At 36.0% G+C, this 20,377-nt stretch overlaps 1 protein-coding gene across 1 annotated transcript; it reads left to right on the forward strand.

Moving 5' to 3' along the window:
• The first annotated feature begins 1,554 nt into the window (after positions 1-1,554).
• On the forward strand, positions 1,555-6,945 carry IFNG (interferon gamma). The gene is made up of 4 exons (XM_012550654.3): positions 1,555-1,791; positions 3,344-3,412; positions 3,617-3,805; positions 6,241-6,945. Exons 1-4 carry the CDS (start codon positions 1,678-1,680, stop codon positions 6,370-6,372), a joined length of 504 nt encoding a protein of 167 aa, XP_012406108.1. The 5' UTR covers positions 1,555-1,677; the 3' UTR covers positions 6,373-6,945.
• Positions 6,946-20,377: the final 13,432 nt, after the last annotated feature.

A 20,377-nucleotide genomic window follows, 5' to 3' on the forward strand; every position in this document is an offset into this window, starting at 1 on the left:
GATAAAAGAATTTACTTTAAGGATTTAAGGGAACTCTCTCTGAGGATTGGAGAAATACACCAAAGGAGAGAATACAAAAATTGGATTATTTCCCAGTCCTTTTCCTTTTAATTAATTAATACTTTCGGATACTATTCTCAGTCCCTGCTATCTGATTGAATTCCAAGTTCAATATGTATACTGTATTGATATCAGCTGGACAATAACCAATTTTATAAATTTTATTTTATTATATATATTCTTATCTGATATCTGATATCTGATATTTTATATCTTTCCCCTGTGTCAGCCTGGTGATAAACTATTTCTAATGCCAAATTATTTTCAGTGATAAAGTGCCTGTTAGTGATCATCTTTTTTCCCACTTTATTCTCACTTTTTGTTATTTAATTCCCCACTAACCTGAATGGTACATGCATGTCTAAATGGGCACCCTTCCATGGAAGTTCTGTCTATGTTTCTTCCTTGTTTGGGCACCACTGTTGTTGGAGTACAGCTCCTGCAGTGATGAAGGATGTGACATACAGGGGCCAGGCAGAGAAGTCCAGGTTATGGACTCTTTGAAGTTTATTGATCAGAGACACAAATATATATACCTCAAATGCTCATAGGTTTGATACAAAGTACACACTCTTTTAAAATTCCTAGAGCCTAACAAAATTCTGCTATGATGTAAATGATTCAATCCCTTAAGCCCAAATCTTGGTTACTTAGATAGAGATGTAAATAATTGAGATGTGCATCAGAGTAAAATTTATCAAACCATACTCTCCTTATGGACATTCTTTCTTGTCCTAAATTTTTGTCTCTTGTCTGCATAAAAGGGTCAAGGATCTGGGGGGGGGGGGAAGAGGAAGGAGGGGGAAAATTGGAACAAAAGGTTTGGCAATTGTCAGTGCTGTGAAATTACCCATGCATATAACTTGTAAATAAAAAGCTATAATGAAAAACACACACACACACACAAAAAATAAAAGGGGCAAGGGACATGCTCAGATTTTCCCTTCTTGGTGAGATATACAGAGCATATGCAGGTATTGCAAGTATACAATAGTATGCAAAAGGTTTAACTTTTAATCCAAAGAGTAGTGTTTGCATTTTGCTTCAGTCACTAGATTATTATTAATTTATTATATTGACAAGCAGTCTCTGCTATTTCAATAAGGGAGTATGGTGAGCCAAGTTACTATAAGACTCAAAAGCTGGAATGGAGTCTTACCTCCTAGCCCTCTACAATTGAGCAGTTAGTGTAAAGAAAATATCCAGTCTAGAGTTCCATGTGAAGTAAAAATTCTTTCTAGAGATCCTTCAACAATGACACAGTTGGTGGAGACAATGAGCACCATCATCCAAAGCCTCCAGGTTAGTCAAAGGAAACTAATGACAAGACTAAAGACCACAACCCCATAACTATTAATATCTCTAACTAGCATCACTGCCTATCTCGCACCATCTCACTTGCTAAAACTTGTGAAAAATTGTGATGATGACATTCAACAGCCATGTATAAATACAAGCAGCTGAAGGAGGTGAAGTACATTCTTCTCCTGATCATCAACAGGTTTGTTATTAGGAAAGAAGAGTTAATTCAGCCAAGTGACTTGGATTTGGACCTTCTATATACAAGGAAGCCCTCGATTTCTACTCTTCCTGCCTGGTTACCTTCTTGCTGAAACAATGAATTATTCAAGCTACCTCTTAGCATCCTTTCTTTGTGTCATTCTGAGTTCTTCTGGCTGTCTTTCTCAAGTTAACCTAAGAGAAGACATGCAAACTCTTCACAACTACTTTGTAAGTATGAACTTTGAAGGGGTATATTTTTTCTATCTCTCTCCTTGAATACCTTTTACTTGTTCTTGAAAATGGCTTCTAGTTTTCTTTCCTGGGTGTATATGAGTTGGCATGTGTATCTACAACTATTTATTTGATAGTCATTAATCAGATTCTCTACTTCACCTGGAAAATCTGGCTCTAAGCCACACACTTTTTATGGTCCTAGTAACTTCATAAGGGAATTGGGATGGATTTGAGATTTTTGGAGAAAGGCACCCTAGAAATGTGAACAAAGATAAGGACATTGTCAATAGTCCTGAGTACTAGGGGAGAGAGAGCATTTATTAGGAAATGAAGTCCATAATTCTGTTCATATTGAAAAGAACAATTACCTGCTATGGATTTTGGGTTTATTGGACAACTGATGGGGAAAAAAAGCAAATTTAACAGAACCTTGTTTTGGTAATGGAAGAAATTTCAAGAAACAATTGGAGTAAGACATTTCAGGATTCACTGATACTCTATATCTAAATATAATTGTACTATGTGTTTGCAAGTCATCCATTCTGGGATAGTCCCAAACAGTCATTTGCTGAAATTTTTATTGTAGTTATGAAGTCAGTTTGTTCTTTTCCTTATCGATGAACAATTATGGGATCTTACATTTAGAAATGCAAGAGATCTTAGAGGATAGTTAGTTCAATATGATCATTTTATAGAAGAGAAAACTAAAGTTGAGATAGTTGAGAACTTTCCCAATGTCACACAGGAGGCTGGTAGATTAAGGTAGTATATAGTAGGATCAAAATTTGAAACTAAGGTCTTCTGATTTTAAATCAAGATTTGTTTATTGTACACATTGGTAAGTTTCCTTAAGTCGTCATTTTGTTTTTGAAATAGTGTTTCGGTTCATTGTAAAAGAATTTTTTGTGGCTTTGAAAAAAATTCACACAATATTTTAAACTTCTTGCTTTTAGTTCTGTACAAATTTCATTTGAATATTTCCCTCTACCCCTGTTTTTTTTTTTTTTCCCTTCTTCTCAGATTGTGATAACTGCAGTAGGAACTTACCCCGAGTCAGAGAAATATTCTTGAGTACTGTGCCCAAGGGGGCAGTGTTTCCTAGTGGGTCAAGTCTTAGACTAGTAAATCTAGCAGATTTTTTTTTTTTTTAATATGGAAAATGATTTTTTTAAAGGCTACTATTGCTATTTTTGTCAATTACAATAGTCATCCATATGGAGTTCATTGGTGAGTGGTAAAAAGAGGTGCAGAGAGAATATGAAAGTGAGACAAATAGCATGTGTTTCATCTCATTCATTTGCCTATTTTCAAGTACCTCATTGAGACATTGATAGAAGTTAAATGAAGGTGAAAACATACCACCTTCTTGAAATAAATGTGCCAATTGGAAAAGCTGAAATCCCTGAGAACTCAAATAATTCATGTTTGTGAATATAATCAGAATTCATAGGCTTAATAGAATGTGTATTGTATATTTCAGAGAAATTCATAACTATATTAAACATATTTATTTTCTGTTTTTTTTTTTTTTTTTTTTTTTTTGCAGAATGCAACTAAATCTGACGTATCAGATGGTAGTTCTCTTTTTATGGACATGATGAAGACTTGGAAAGAGGTGAGCTATTGTTTCTTATGTGAGCTATTTTCACATCAGTTACAGTTTTATACTCTGGTACCCCACTAGAATACTGACCTCTTCCAGCTTGCCTCTCCCATATGCATTCCTCCATAACTAGGAGGAAAAACTATCCAAAGTTCAAAATGCTTTGTGGGTTTACACTTCTAAAACTAGAGTCTACATCTTTTTCACCCCAACCAGGGAAACTGTGACAAGAAAATCTTAATGAGCCATGTTGTCGCAGTTTATTTCAAAATCTTCGAAATCTTCAAAAACAACTCCATTGTCAAAAGAAGTATGGAGCATATCAGAGAGGATATGATCATGAAATTATTTCCTAACAACACTGCCAGCTCTGTGGATGACTTTGAGGCACTCATCAATACCCAGGTGAGGATAGTGAAATTCTATGACTAATTTTCTAAATAGAATTTGGTTTAAAAAGGAAATCATCAGTGAATGAACAAACCAATTTTATGATAAAATGGGGCTGAGAGTTTCCTGACTTTGCCAATTATTATCCAAGAAGAGAAATGATGGCTCTCAGTGTTAGCTTTAGAAATTGTCTTGTGGCATGAGTGTGCCAGAGTAGTAGACTAATGTCACCCCAATGCTATAAATGATGCTGTAGCCAAAATTCTTCCCTTCAAATTGACATAAAGTTCATGTGATTTTGGGGAAGGTATCTAACAAATCACATAAATATTTCTGGAGAAATGTTGGCCAAAATGGTTAACACTGAATTCATGACCATAGAAAAAGTTAATCAAGATAGAGTTGAATTGGATTGCACATGTTTAACCTATGTCAGATTGCTTGCTATCTGATATAGGACATAGGGAAAGAGGAGAAAGATTTGGAACACAAGGTCTTGCAAAAATGAATGTAGAAAGCTATCTTTGCATGTATTTAGAAAAACAAAATACTACTGAGGAAAAAAAAAAGATAGGAGCTTCTTCCCAATGGGAAGAAGAGGACAATGGAAGGCTTATCGAGACATTGGTCATTGAGAAGAAAAATATCATATATATATCATTTTTCTATTTATGCATGTACATATTTATTTATCTATTTATTTTAAAAGAAAAGACAGACAATTTATACAATGTGAAATAATAGTTCTGGCAATTTTGAATTGTTTTCCTAGCACTGACTGTATTAGTTTTGGGTCAAAGAGGTTATTGTAGAAACTCTCTCCTTCACAGGGAGTTCATTCTATTTTTAGACAGCTACAATTATTAATTCTTCCTTTAATTAAATCAAAATGTACCTTCCTGTAACTTCCACTTAATACCTTTATGTCTTATTTCTACCCTCTGGTACAATGTATATATTACTTTAAACATTCTGCCAATAAGATTATTTCTTCCTGTTGTGATTGGAACCAAATTAAACTAGTTGTGGGGTGGGAGAAAGGTGGGGATTCTCCTGTTAGTTATATGGAGACCCTGAAGAACTCCTCTGACACTAATAGGTTTGAATGACTAAAATTTCTATCTAGACATTAATGGCTACAGTCATATAGTATGTTTTCAGTGAGTCAGTAAGTTACAACAGCCCCCTAATTGTTTTAGTATTATAAAGGGAACTCTGGATTTGGAGTCTGGAGGCTTATATTTAATCCTTGTTCTGTCGCTCACTAGCTGGTTGACTCTCGGTTCAATCCTCTGTAAATATTTCAAGGGACCGATAGAACTCTGATAGTCTATTGCTGATTTCAATAACATGAAATGATGACCACAAAGAATCAAGTTTGGAGAGTATGTGACAATGGAATAAAGAGCTTTAAGGAAATTTAGGAGCACCATAAAGAAAAAAAGTTGAATATTACCTCTTTTTGTTAAATATGCTGCCCTTTACAGATAGTAAAGTTTGCCTCTTGGAGGACACCAATATTAAGACTTGAGAAGACAATCTCATTCATGAGTTTACATGTTTTAAAAGTTGCTATTGTTCTGTTCCATTGGGATTATGTTAAATTAACATTGACACTAATAGATTCTCTAAGGTACATTCTATGGCTAATTTTCTAAATAGAATTTGGTTTAAAAAGGAAATCATCAATGTATGAACAAACCAGTTCTATGATAAAATGGGACTGAGAGTTTCCTGACTTTGCCAATTATTATCCAAGAAGAGAAATGATGGCTCCCAGTGTTCGCTTTAGAAATTGTCTTGTGGCATGAGTGTGCCTGAGTAGTGGACCAAATGTCACCCCAATGCTATAAATGATGCTGTAGCCAAAATTCTTCCCTTCAAATTGACATCAGGTTTATGTGATTTAGTACAAAAGCAATTTAGTGAAAATGTGAAAAGTGTTAGAAAGTGTTTAAGAATTGAGAGTTCAGTCCCCCACCCCACTCCCTCTTTATAGATAAGGAAACTGAAACCTGGAGAAGTGAAATACTATTTTTGAAATTTCTAGAGCTTTTTAGTGGTAGTGCCTTGATTTGAAACTAGGGACTCAACTCTTCTCTTCCACTTCATTTCTTTAAGAATTTTGCAGAAATATGTATGTGTATGTAATATATATAAATACATACATACACATAAAACATATATATGTATATACACACCCATATTGCCATTACCCATCACCACCTTACTAGGGACATAGTTTATTTTTTTCTGGCTGACTGGCGAAATCAACAAAATTCAAAGCAAATTATCTAAGAGGAACTGTATATTTCTCTTTCAATAAAGGGATGAGTTTTGCTCTTGTATCTTTTAGTTAGAGAATTTCCTAATATATTCCACATATATGATATTCCAATGACTGGGACATCAGAAATTAACATTGCATTTTTTTTTCTCCTTTGCAATAGGTGAATGACCTCAAAGTCCAAAGGAAAGCTATGTTTGAACTAGTCTATGTTTTCCGTAACCTCTCACCGAAACCTCATCTAACAGGGAGAAGAAGAAGACAGAACAAAAGCCAAGGAAAAATCACACAGTAGCCATTTTACCTACAATTCTCAAGTTTTTTGCTATTTATTAATATTTAATAATTTAGATTATTTATATAAAATATATATTTGGATACACTGACCAATTATTTATGATAACAACTGTTATATAATTAAAAAACAAATGTCTATTACTATATATATTTAATTCTTATTTATGATTTTTATGGCTCATCTATTCTGTATCAAGCTATGACAACATCCCCTTGCCACTTCCCGTAAATGGGCTTTTCTTGTGCAGATTCCTGAATTTCACTACTGCCTGGAAGATATCATTGTCCAAATAGCAGGGAAGACCTAGATATATTTGTTTAACTTGTGAAGTTATATAAATGAAAAAAATCTTCAGTCTTAAGTCTGCATTCTGAGCCAATAGTTTTCTTCTATTTGATTTCTATGTCATTTAATATTTGGATGTGTTACCCTTTCAAAAATGTGGTATTTGAGTTTGCATGTCCCAACTACAGTTATGGAATACTACTTAAAACTGGAAATTCACCCAAATGGGAAATAATCCATTGGTTTATATGATCAATAGTCAGTATGGTTAAATAAAAGTATGATTTTTGCACATATTTTTTTTGTCTCATTCTGTCACTGTCACTTTTCAGTAGTGATATAGAATGGTAGAAGGGAGAATGGGCATTCAACTGTGGGATTTGAGGTCAAGTCTTGGCTCTTATTAATTGTGTGCTTATGGGAAAGTTACTTATCCTTTTTGAATCTTAGTTTCCTTAACTGTCAAATAGGGATAATCATACTTACCACTCCTCACAGTAAGGAAAGTTATTAAACTATTATTTGATCCAAGCCCCATCTCTAACATTAAGAACCATTGCTGAGCAAAGGAATCTATGGCACTGACTCTCTTAGGTTTTGTTTTTTTTTTTCTCTTCAAGAAGCTTCTTTATTCTGGAACTATTCAGGTAGTGTAGATCTCTGGTTCAGGTTTTGAGAGTATCTAAAGGAAAAGGTGGTCTCCTTTTATTATATTCAGGTTCATTAAGCCTTAAACCCCATTGACTGTTATATTTTAGTTATATTGGCCTAAGTTTAGAGCCTTCCCAAAGGAGGGAATTAAAAAAAGCATTCAATGTACAATGTAAATTAAATATGGGGCAAGTAATTATTTCTTTGTTTTCTTTCTTCCTTTCTTTCTTTCTTTCTTTTTTTTTTTGCTGAGGCAATTGGGTTTAAGTGACTTGCCCAGGGTCACACAGCCAGGAAGGTTCTATATATCACTCCTTCCTCCACTACTCCCTTGTATAAATATCAGTTGTTTGATGATGACTTATTTCCTCAAATGACTTATAAGCTCCCTGAAGACAGAGAGCATCTTTTACTTCTTTTCACAATGTTTCAGGATATTGAATGGGTAGTCAAAAATTAATTCAGTTATATGCCATGTCCCTCAACTTTGAGATACAGAGAAATGTTAAGACTGTAGGCATCAGTGATATTAGCTCTGAGTAAGAATGGTATACGAGGCATGAGGGAAAGGTAGGAAATCCAAGATATAAGTATCAAGGGAATCCAGATGAGGCAGTATGATGTCATAGAGATAAAATTATTTATATTGATTTTATAGCTAAAGGGTTCAGTTTTTGTTTCTTTTATTGGTTAACTGAGTATCACTTGGCAAATCATTTAATTGAATTAGCCCCCACCTTCCTCCCTTATAAAACAAAGGGATTGGACTATGTGATTTCTAAGGTTCCCTTCAGCTCTGAATATTGTGGAACTTAAGCCCAGGATGGAGAGGGTTTCAGCTTGTCTTTTGGGCAAGTAAAATTATCATTAAGCATTATTTTCTAGGAATCTCCAGTTTCTTTCAAAATTTAGCTCAAGCACCATACTCCATATGACTCTTGCCTGTTTCTAAACTCTCCCAGGGTAAATTGTATGTGTTTTGTGTATGTATGTAAACACACACATATATACATTTATGTATGTGTATATATGTTTTTCTATTTGCTAGAATGTAAGTTTCCTAAAGGCAGGGATTGTTTTACTTTTATCTTTGTTTTCCCAGGGCCTACATCACACCTGCTGTATAGCAGGTTTTTAATAAATATTTATTAATTGATCAATATTTGAATATCAGGATCTTATATAAATTTAATTAAATTCTGCAAATGCAATTTTATTAAATATCTGCTATGTACAACATATTGCAATAACCTAAAGGGTCCAAAGACAAAAGCAAAAAAAAAAACTTCTTGCCCTCCAAGAGCTTTCATTCTCCTGGAAGGGACAGGGTTAAGACACAGACATAAATAAGCATATGTAAGACATATACAAATGTGCATACATGATACATATATGTATATACAAATATATGCATAGCATATACAAAGTGATTTCAAAAAAGATAGAGCAAATCAGGAAAGGCTGAATGTAAGCAGCATATCTTGAGCTGCGTTTGGAAGACAGCTTGGGATTCCTTCATGTGGAGGTAAGGAAAGAATAAGTTCCACATGAAAGGGACCACTTATATGTTGCTATGAGATTAAATGTTATATACAGAGAATTATATGGGGAAGAAATGGTGAAGGAGATAAAGTACTGGCCCTGGAATCAGGAGGCCTTAACTTAAAATCTGACTTCAGATGCTAACTTATTGTATATAAATCATTTGACTCAGTGACCTCATCTATAAAATGAGCTAGAGAAGGAGATAACAACTCACTCCAATATTTTTGCCAAGAAAATCCCAAATAGGGGCATGAAAGGTTGGATACAACTAAAATGACTCAAAAACAACACCATCATGGTGAACAATTAGCAATTTTGATAGGAATGGAAAGTATGTGAAAGGAAATAATAATAAAACTAGAAAGCAAATTGAAACTTGGAGAAATTAAATGATTTGCCCAAAGTCACATAGATAGCAAGTGGCAAATTGGAACCAAATGGCAAAACCACAGAGGATGTTGTGTGCTATTTTTAATCCTGGGGTTCTTAACCTTCCTTTTGTCATAGACCCCTTTGGGGGCCTGTGGATGTCTATGAAACTTCTCAGAAGAATATATTAAAAATGCATGAAATTAAACACATAGCATTACAAAAAATGAATTATATTAAAATTCAGCTACCAACAATAAGTTATTTTTTAACTTTTCAACAGTATTTTATTTTTTAAATTACACTTAAAGATAGTTTTCAACATTCATTTTTTTAAATAATAGCTATTTATTTTCCAAATACATGTAAAGATAGTTTTCAACATTCACCTTTGCAATACCTTGTGTTCCAAATTTTTCTCCCTCCCTTCTCCCCACCCGTTTCCTAGATAGCAAGTAATCCAATATATGTTAAATTCCTCCACACATATTTACATCTATCATGCTGCACAAGAAAAACCAGATCAAAAAAGGAAAAAAATAAGTAAGGGGAAAAAAAATCAAGCAAAGAACAACAAAAAAGGTGAAAATATTATGTTGTGATCCACATTCAGTCCCTCTGGTCCGCTTTCTGAATGCAGATGGCTCTCTCTATTACAAATCTGTTGAAATTAACTTGCAAAATTCATTTTTCTAAGATTTTGAGTTTCAATCCCCCCTCTATTTTTCCTCAATTTGATATAGATTATACATGTATAGTAATTTTAAACATATTTCCATATTAGCCATGTTGGGAAAGAAAAATCCGAGCAAAAGGGAAAAACTATGAGAAAAAGGAAACAAAAAACAAAAAGGTAAAAATAATATGTTTTGCTTAATATTTAGTCTCCATAGTTCTCTGGATGTGGATGACATTTTCTATTCTAAGTCCACTGGATCATTGTATTACTGAGAACTAAATCTATCATAGTTGTTCATCACATAATCTTCTTGTTACTGTGTACAGTGTTTTCCTGGTTCTGCTCACTTTACTCAGCATCAGTTCATGTAATTCTTTCCAGGTTTTTCTGAAATCAGCCTGCTCATCATTTCTTAAAAATCAGCAATATTATATTATATTTATACATTCCCCTACTGATGGGCATTATTCAATGTCCAATTACTTGCCATCACAAAAAGAGCTGCTACAAACACTTTTGCACTTGTGGGTCCTTTTTTCTTTTAAAAATAATCTTATTAAAGTAACTAATCCCACATTAGATTACAAGCACAAAAAATTTTTAGTAGGCAGCAATATCTTCAGCTCTGTATTTTAAGAATGTCTTTTTGGAGATAGTTATCTTCTATAAGGTTATGCAGAGAACAGATCAAAGGAAAGAGATAACAACTAGTGAGATCAAGTAAGAAGTTTTTGCAGTTGTCCTAATTAAGAGATGGTAAAATCTTGAATTTAGGTGAGTTGTCTAACAACTGATTCTCTGGAAACTAAGCTTTATATGTATTATTAATGTTTGCTCCATCATTTTCTGGTGTTTAGATATCAACAAAATAATAACTGAAGCCCTGATTTTTATATTGCTGATTTCCAAGATTCAAATGCTCACACTGAAAGTTGAACAATTCTGAGTCTACAAGAGCTACTACTCTTGAGAGAAGGGCAGAAATGGTAAGTGGTTATGAGAATTAATAGAATTAACAACAGAAAAGCTCATTGTCTTAGAAGTTACACACATAATCATTGATTGAATCAAGCTGGAAGAATGAAGATCATTTTAATCAGTTAGGAATATTGCCCCTACCTGGATATTTTGCTTGATGCAGAAAAAGATTGGGGAGATTTCTATCTGTCCATGCTTACACAATATGAGAATTTGGTCTTCCCTAACAGGGTTTCATAGATGGTAAGTTGCAGATTGACACAAAGGATCAAAGATCAAGATGCCACACAGGATAACAAAGTAATGCAAAGCCACATCAGAGAAACCCTTGCATGCTTGGGCAAAATCACCTCTGTGACAGACCTGGTAGCAAAAACAATTGTTCTCTCTCCCCTGGTGTTTTCTGTGGTCCACACCAAGAGGAGACCTTGCTAGGTAATTAAAATCTCTGTATTAGCTTTGTAAGTGGACTCCTGTGTCACTTAGTAACACTTATTATTACTGAACCATATAAATGGTTTCCTTGCTCTCAGCTTCTAAAGAACATCAATTACAAGTACCTTTCATGTTCATTTAAAATTTGATGGGTGGCGGTTGTTGATGATTGCTGATTGGTCATCCCTTTTACTTTGCTACATTTCTCATCAGAGTTTTGATGATCAGCATAAGAAATTAAACAAGAATTTTGGGGGAGTTTTGTAGTAGCTGAGTAAAACAATAAGAGACCAGCAGATAATACTAAAAATGTAGGAAATCAGAAATGCTTCAAATATACATATGGTACTTGCAATATTAACGTTTTTATTTTTTAGTACTATGATACACATATTTCTTCTCTGGTATGAAGGGAGAGCCAAAATCTTTCACAGGGATTTTCCAGATCACAGGAGTGCCCCTCCTCTAACTTTGCAATGTGCAAGGGATAATTGTAATGAGAACAAGACCCAAGATTATGTCAAAAGAAGGATTGAAGGAATTTAGGATGTTTAGCTTAGGAAAGAAAGGTGTAGAGATATCTTTAAGTATTTGAAGGGCTGTTGGAGGGGAACATTTATACCTTTTGTTTCCACATCAAAGAGCTAGGGACAACAGATAGAAATTGCTGAGAGGCAATTTCGGTTTAAGATAAGGAAAATCTTCTTACTAATGCCAGCTATTGAAAAGTGACACAGGCTGACACAGTAAATGACAGGCTTGACACTCCCTGAAGGTCTTCTAACAAGAGCTAGATGGATGACCTCTTGTTAGGGACAATAGGGAGGGGATTCTTGTTCAGGTCCAAATTCACATTCAAGGACCTTTCCAACTTTGAGATTCTGTCATTAAGGCTCTAGCCCATGTGAACATCAAACCAGTTTTTTTTTCATCAGCAATATGATCATGAAACATCCAGTCTCAAGGTAAATTTTGAAAATGACATGCTATCTAATCACTAGAAATCTGACATTTATTTAAAAAAAATATTTTGTATGAAAACTGATAATTCCTTATTGTGATTATGTATGTTTATAAAATTCTCTCCTTTGATCCTTGCAACAACCTTGCTGTTAAGTCAAAAAGTTAAAATTAAGCAAGCATTTTTAAAGAGGCTATTAGTGATGACCTTCCCCTCAGTCAGTGCAGGTTCGATGTGGTGTAACAAATATGAATTGTACATGCAATTGTACATTGTACATGTTCCATGTAGTAGTGGAATAGCAAACAATATAAATCAACATGGTATTGTAAAAGATCGCCAGAAGTCCTAGAACTCCTTCTAGGTATGTAAACAACAGCACACATACGCCTTCTTCAGCAGCCAAGAAATAGTCCAAAACCAATCTATTGTCCATTGCTTTACATGTCAGAGAATCCAATGATCCCCCCAAGTTTTTGAAGTCCTGCAAAAGTCTTTTTATATGTTAGGGAATCCAATGATTCCAGCAGATTTTGAAGTCCTGTAACAGTCTTATCATTTCTGAGAGAATCCAATGATTCCTGAGGGTTTTCAAGTCCTACAAAAATCTTATCATGTCTCAGAGAATCCAATGATTCTGAGGGTTTTGACGTCCAACAATTTTCAATGTCCATGAGTACAGATGCTAGCTAAAGATTCTCCATTTCTCCACCCCTCCCCTCAACCCGGCCAACTCTTTCAACCACACCCAGGAGTGGCGCTATAGAAAGCATGCTTAAGCTGATAGAAGACCAAGGGCTACTTATAACTTGGGAACAAATAGCTAGACTCCTGGGTACATTAAAACGCATCTCCCCTTGGTTCTTAGAGGAAGAGCAAATCTCTGTGGATAATTGGACATTAATTGGGCAATAGCTCTCCGCATATTACAATGAAAAAGGTCCTCATTCAATTTCCATCAAGGCATTCTATTTATACAATATAATACAATTGGCCTTAAAAAAACCCTATTATTTCTAGAAGAAAGAAAAAAGCTCTAGAAATAGCCAAATGGGAAAGCCTGAGATAAAGGAGGAAGACAATGAAGAGATTAATAACCATATCCCCATGGCACATGGAGCCTTACTTAAGTAAGGCTCAAGGGTGTGGTGAATCTGAGGCAGCTTCAGCCCCACCTAAGGAACAGGTAATTGAATCTCTTCCATCAACTCCACCCTCCAGCATGGAGGGAGGAGGGGTAGTGGGGGGGAGGGGCAGTGACAGCCCTAACCCCCTCAGCATCCAACTACTCCTATGACTAGATTGCAAAAGGGACTAATTAAGGCAAAAGCCAAAGGGAGAGATGTAGCAGAACTCCAACACCACATTTTTCCTGTAATACAACAGTTTAATTCTTCAGGTCAAGAAAGTAGAAAATACGCTCCTTTTGACATAGAAATCCTCAAAGACCTGAAAAAGGCTTGCACTCTTTGTGGGGCTACATCAGCTTGTGTTAAGATGTTATTACAGAATTTGGTTGAAATCTTGACCCCAAATGACTGGAAATCTATAGCAAAGGTATGCCTAGAACCTGGACAAAACTACTTGTGGCTTTCTGAATATAGTGAGCTCTGTAGGATACAAGCCCAACAAAATAGTCAAAGTGCAGTTCATGCTGCAATCACCTATGACCTACTAACAGGTGTAGGTTCCTACGCAGACGTTGCAGTACAGATTAATTATTCCATAGCAGCATATGAGCAAATTGCTGCTAATGCTATCAAAGCGTGGCCTTCTCTCCACAATAAAGACGACAAGGGTGAGGCCTTCACAAAAATAATACAAGGGCCAAATGACCCCTTTGCTGACTTTGTGGGACGTTTGCAGACACCTATCACAAGAACTAATGGGGAAAATACAGCAACAGACATTTTGATAAGGCAACTTGCTAAGGAAAATGCTAATGAGGTTTGCAGAAGAATTATACTAGGACTGCTCAAAGATGCTCCTTTAGAGGAGCTCATAAGACGCTATGCCACAGTGGGCACAAATGCCTTTTATAGCCAGGCTATGATGCAGACTTCCTAAGATCCCAACATGGGAAGACAGGGTCCCTTCTGGCAAGGGATTTCCAGAGAGACTCATCAATGCTTTCAGTGTGGTAAAGTAGGGCATCTGAAAGCTCAATGTTGGTATAGAGACAGAGTGAGAAAACAGGGTGGGAGAACAAGACCCAATACCCCATGTCCAAAATGCAATAGAGGCTTCCATTGGGCCTCAGAATGTAGATAGGTTCAGGGAAACGGGATGAGGGGCCCAGCTCCAGGGCCCCAGGCAAAAAACACTTGGGGCATGATGGCAGCCAATGGTGCACCCAGAGAGTGCCTAGAAGTCCAGTATCCAGACATGACCAATCAACCAGGAAGCAACCTGATGGGAGAAAGGGATTACAATTAGGGAGAATAGAGTTGTATGCAGCTGGGACAACTGAGATACCCCCTGGAGAGGTGAAATCTGTTCCTCTCCAGGATATGGATCTCTTGCCTCCAGGCACAATAGGCTTGACCATTTCACCTCTTTTTTGTACGTACAAAACAGTGTCCATTCACACACTGATGTGGGAAACTGGGGAATGTGTAGATAATATCCCAGTCACTAATACAGGGAGAAAATGTGTGACTTATCACCCAGGAGAAGTAGTAGCATCAGGTTTACTCATACAGAATCCTAATAAGCAACCTGATGATAGTCACCCAGATTCTGACTCCAGACCACAAAATCCAGGAATATACTGGGCAGCATCTGTAACAATTGACTGACCTATGCTCACGATCTATATAAATGGCCTATCATTAGAAGGACTGGTAGACACTGGGGCAGATCATACAGTCATTAGAGGTGGCAATTGGCCCAGTCACTGGCCAAAGATCAAAGCAGACACCTACATGTCTGGTGTAGGAGGATCAATAGCAGCTGAAGTTAGTGCTGCCCCTATGAGATGGACTTTTGAAGGCAAAACAAGAGTTTTTACTCCTTTTATAGTTGAAAAAATCCCCATCAATCTGTGGGGAAGAGACGTTTTACAGCAATTAGGGTTAAAAATGAGTACTTCGGTTTTTTAAGCAGGGCTGCTGTTGAAGGTCTGCCAACACTTTCATCTGTTCCTATCCAATGGAAAACTGATACACCAGTGTGGATAGAACAGTGGTCCTTAGGTAGCAATAAAATTCAGGCCTCATTAGATATAATACAGGAGCAACTTGACCAAGGACACTTATAACCTTCTCTAAGTCCTTGGAATTCCCCAGTGTTTGTTGTAAAAAAGAAATCTGGAAAATGGAGGATGTTAACAGATTTAAGAAAGGTGAATGAACAGATGGAAACTATGGGAACTCTTCAGCCTGGACTTACATCTCCTACTCAAGCCTAGAGAATGGCCTCTTTGGGTCACAAATATTAAGGATTGTTTCTATTCTATCCCTCTGGATAAGGAGGATATGAAAAGATTTGCATTTTCAGTACCCAGCATTAACTTAGCTGAGCCTTATAAAAGATATGAATGGACAGTTTTGGCACAGGGAATGAAAAACAGCCCCACATTGGGCACCAAATGTGATAGCCGCGTATTTTAAAAGCAGCCAGAGTCAGGAATTCTGGTTAAGGGAAAATCTTCAATCTTTATTCTCAATAGAGGTGAAAAAGGATTGGAGGTGAAGGGGAATCAGAGGTGAAAAGGGGTTTATGATCACAATGTGTGCAGCTGATCAAGAAGCCAGCCAGACCAGAAGCCAGCCAGCCTTCTTTCCCTGCCTCTCTTCCTGCCCCTCTGCCTCCACTCACCCAAATCATCATTTGCTATACAACACATCAGGATTTGCACAAAGAGTGGGCAGGAGCCATTCTTTCTTCAAGCATATATATTAATAGAGTATGGTCCAATTACTATTTAGCCTCACGTGCTTGGGACCTCAGTGCATCAATTCAAGCCTCAGCCCATTACACCCCCCATCCTGTTGCCTAAATGGCAAGTAATTCAATAGATGATAAACACGTGCGACTCTTCTATACATATTTTCACAATTATGTTACACAAAAACTATCAAATCAAAAAAAAAATTATGAAAAAAACAAAATGCAAGCAAACAATAACAAAAAAGTGAAAGTACTATGTTGTGGTCTATACTCAGTTACCACAGTCTTAATTCTGTGTGCACATGGCTCTCTTCATCATAAGATCATTGGAACTGACCTGAATCATCTCATTGTTGAGAAGAGCCATGTCCATCAGAATTGATCATCATATAATCTTGTTGTTGCTGTGAACAATGATCTCCTGTTTTGCTCACTTCACTTAGTATCAGTTCATATAAGTCTCTTCAGGCTGCTCTGAAATCACCTTGAACAATAATATTCCATAATATTCATATACCATAACTTATTCAGCCATTCTCCAACTGATGGGCATCCACTCAATTTCCAGTTTCTTGCCACTAAAAAAAGGGCTGCTACAAACATTTTTGCACATGGGGATCCCTTTCTCTCCTTTAAGATCTCTTTGGGATACAAACCCAGAAGAAACACTGCTGGATCAAAGGGTATATACAGTTTGATAGATCTTTGGGCATAGTTCCAAACTGCTAAAGGAGATTACATTCTAACAAATGAGACTATACATTCAAATATATGTGTCTATATAACACATACAAAATGGGTGTCTACATGGCCCACTGGATGCTAGGCTTAGAAGCAGGAAGATCTGATTTCAATCCGTTAATTATGTGACCGTGAGTAAGTCACTTGTTCAGTCATAGTTTCCTTGTCTGTAAAATTAGCAGGTTGGAATTGACTCTAAGATATTCTCCATTTTTTAGTCTATGAATACAATATGGTTTTGTGTCCCAGGTGCTAGAATATCCAGAAAGGGTTCATGTAGAAGTTAAAGCTTGAGTTCTGTCTTAAAGAAAACCGGAAATTTCAAGAAGAGAATTGAGGAAAGGGTGCATTCTAAATATGAGTAACAGCAGTACAAAGTGTCTAAAGCTAAATCTGAATTCAGGTTTTTTTGATTCCAAGGTTAACTCTTTATCCATTGTACCACCTGGTTGCCTCTAGGAAGAGAATCATGTGTAAGAAGGTAGGAGATGTAGAAAGAGGTCAGGCTGAATTTTTAAATGTTATGCAGGTAAGTTTATATTTGATTCTAGAGATCTTAGGGGATCAGTGGAGTTTATTGAATGGGTAAAGAGAGGAAAGTGACATGATCAGAACTGTGTTGTAAAAAAATATCACTTTAAAAGCTATGTGGAATATGCAGAAATGTTTGTGGCAGCCCTTTTTGTAGTAATAAGAAACTGGAAACTGAGTGGATGCCTATCAGTTGGAGAATGGCTGCATAAGTTATGGTATATGAATGCTATGAAATGTTATTGTTTTATGAGAAATGATCAGTAAGCTGATTTCAGAGAGGCCTGGAGAGACTTACTTGAACTGAGGCTAAGTGAAGTGAGTAGAACCAAGAGATCATTGTACATGGCAATTCAAGATTATACAATGATCAATTCTGGTGAATGCGGCTGTTTGTGAGTTTTAAAAATATTTTAATAATTGTGTTTGTAATATAATTGTTTTCTTTCTAATCTACTGTATTTAATTTTATACATGGAAAAGGTTATTCTGAGAAGAGGTCCATAGGTTTCACCAGACTGCTAAATCTGTTCTTAACAGAGAAATGGATTAATGGTAACTTAGACCAGTTCCAATGGTGTTGTGATGAATAGAGCCATATGCTCCCAGAGAGAGGACTATGGGGACTGAGTATGGATCAGAACATAGTATTTTCATTTTTTGTTGTTTGCTTGCATTTTGTTTTTTCTCATTTTTTTCCCTTTTGATATGATTTTTCTTGTGCAGCATAATAATTGTGGGAAATACATATAGAAGAATTGCAGATGTTTAACATATATTGAATTACTTGCTATGTAGGGGAGGAGGTAGCGGGAAGGGAGGGAAAAATTTGGAACACAAGATTTTGCAAGGGTGAATGTTGAAGGTTATTTATTCATGTGTTTTGAAAATAATAAGCTTTAATAATTAAAAAAAAGAAAGCTATGTGGAAGATATATTGTAGTGCAGAAAGGCTTGAGACTGATACCAAAAAGGAGGTTATTCTAATAGTCTAGTTGAGAAGAACCAAAAAGAGGGATTACAATAAATTTTAGTACAAGTATGTGGTATAATGGATAGAATGTGGTATAATGTCTATATAACATAACAATGTTATATAGACACAATACAAGAAGATACCTTCTTGAGTTCAAATCTGGCCTCAAACTCTTAGCTAGCTGTGTGATCAAGTCATTGAATATTTTTGCCTCAGTTTCCTCATCTGTAAAATAAGCTGGAGAAAAACACAAGCCACTCCAGTATCACTGCCAAGAAAACCCCAAATGGGGTCCCAGTCAGTCAGACATGATTCAGACAACTGAAAAAGAACAAAAAGAAATACATTAGGTTGATGGCTATGTAAATGGAAAGAGTGGGTGAGGAAGAGAAATAGAGATGTTCAGAAGAGGGGTTATATCTAAAGTACAATAGCTTATTTCCCATATCTAGCTCCCTAAAAACTCTGAAGAAATGCTGATTCAACAAACCTTTTCTCAAGGCCTTAATGTAATGGGAGAGTCCTAGAGGAATCTCTTCTATGTGACATGAGATACACTTTCTTTTGCTTCTGTAGCAGAAACCCCTTTATGTTGTACTAACCACAATACACCTGCTGCTTATTTAACCATTCTAAGGTTGCCTGTAGGCAGGCAGCTCATAGAGGCAGACATAGTTTTGGGCCTATTGACAGAAAGGGGAATAAATAAGTGAGGCAGCTGTGGCAGAACCATAGAGCACTGCTGCAAGGTTACCTTATGGAATCTAATTGAATTGAATCTACTTGCTTGAATGGCTTTCTATGTGAGTCCATATTTCTGTCACCTTATGTTGTGTATGTATCTGAGAAAAGTCTTTTCCATTGGACTATAGGTAAGTTGCCTGAGGTCTAAGGCATAGTTAGCAAAGTAATGGGCAAAGATGATCTTGTATAACAAATTTGGTAACAGTAAAGCCTTAAAAAAATATCTTTTGGGTTCTTCTCCCTGTTTTTATGCATGCTAGGGTTAGAGATCACTGACACTCTGTGTTCATGGTGGCTAGGCATTTGACATTTAGTTGTCTGAAAAATGGTTGAAGGAACTGAGAAGTGACTGAATTTGAAGGGACTAAAAGCCTGAAGGAGAGAAGATTCCGAGAAGACATGATTGCTGTCTTCATGTATTTGAAGAGCTGTCATATGGAGGAGAGAGTAAATTTGTTTTGTTTGTTCCCAGGGAGAAAAACTGGAAGTAATGGATTATTGTTCTTCAATCATATCTGGCTCCTCCTGACCCTATTTGGGGTTTTCTTGGCAAAGACACTGAAGTGGTTTGCCTTTTCCTTCTCTAGCTTATTTTACAGATAAGGAAACTAAGGCTAAGGGAAAAGGAGTTAAGGGAAAAGGAGTTAAGGGAAAAACATTAACAATCAGAGCTGTCCAAAAGCAAAATAGGCTCAATTTCAATCTCCTTTTAGGTTTATAGGTAGAGGTTGGATGATAACTTACTGGATGTATCATAATGGAAATTCCTTCTGGCAGTTTTCATTTCTTACCAAATATCTTTGGCATCTGTGAGTGAGATATATCTAAGATGAACTAGAAAAAAGTACTTTAGAATCTCAGAGTTGGAAGGGCCTTGAGACAATGGGTACATAGAGACATCAAGATAAGTCAAGGAGGAAAAGGGAACTCCCTTTACTGTACAGTGGGATAACCACAATATAAGAAAATGTCTTCAAATGCCTTAGATATTATTTTGTCTCAGGAACATCAACTTTTTATGTCCTTGAATAGATGTTCAGACCAGAAAGATGCTTATTTTGCCTTTTAACTTTTTCCCCCATTTTTTGACTTAATTTTGATTATGGATTACTGTGGGCAAAGAAGGCAAGGATTATATTAAGGCTGAGGCTTCTAACTTGGGGCTTGTGAGCTTTAAAAATATTTTAATAATTGTGTTTTTAATATAATTGGTTTT

Source organism: Sarcophilus harrisii, chromosome 5 (assembly GCF_902635505.1).
Source record: "Sarcophilus harrisii chromosome 5, mSarHar1.11, whole genome shotgun sequence".
NCBI lineage: Eukaryota > Metazoa > Chordata > Mammalia > Dasyuromorphia > Dasyuridae > Sarcophilus > Sarcophilus harrisii.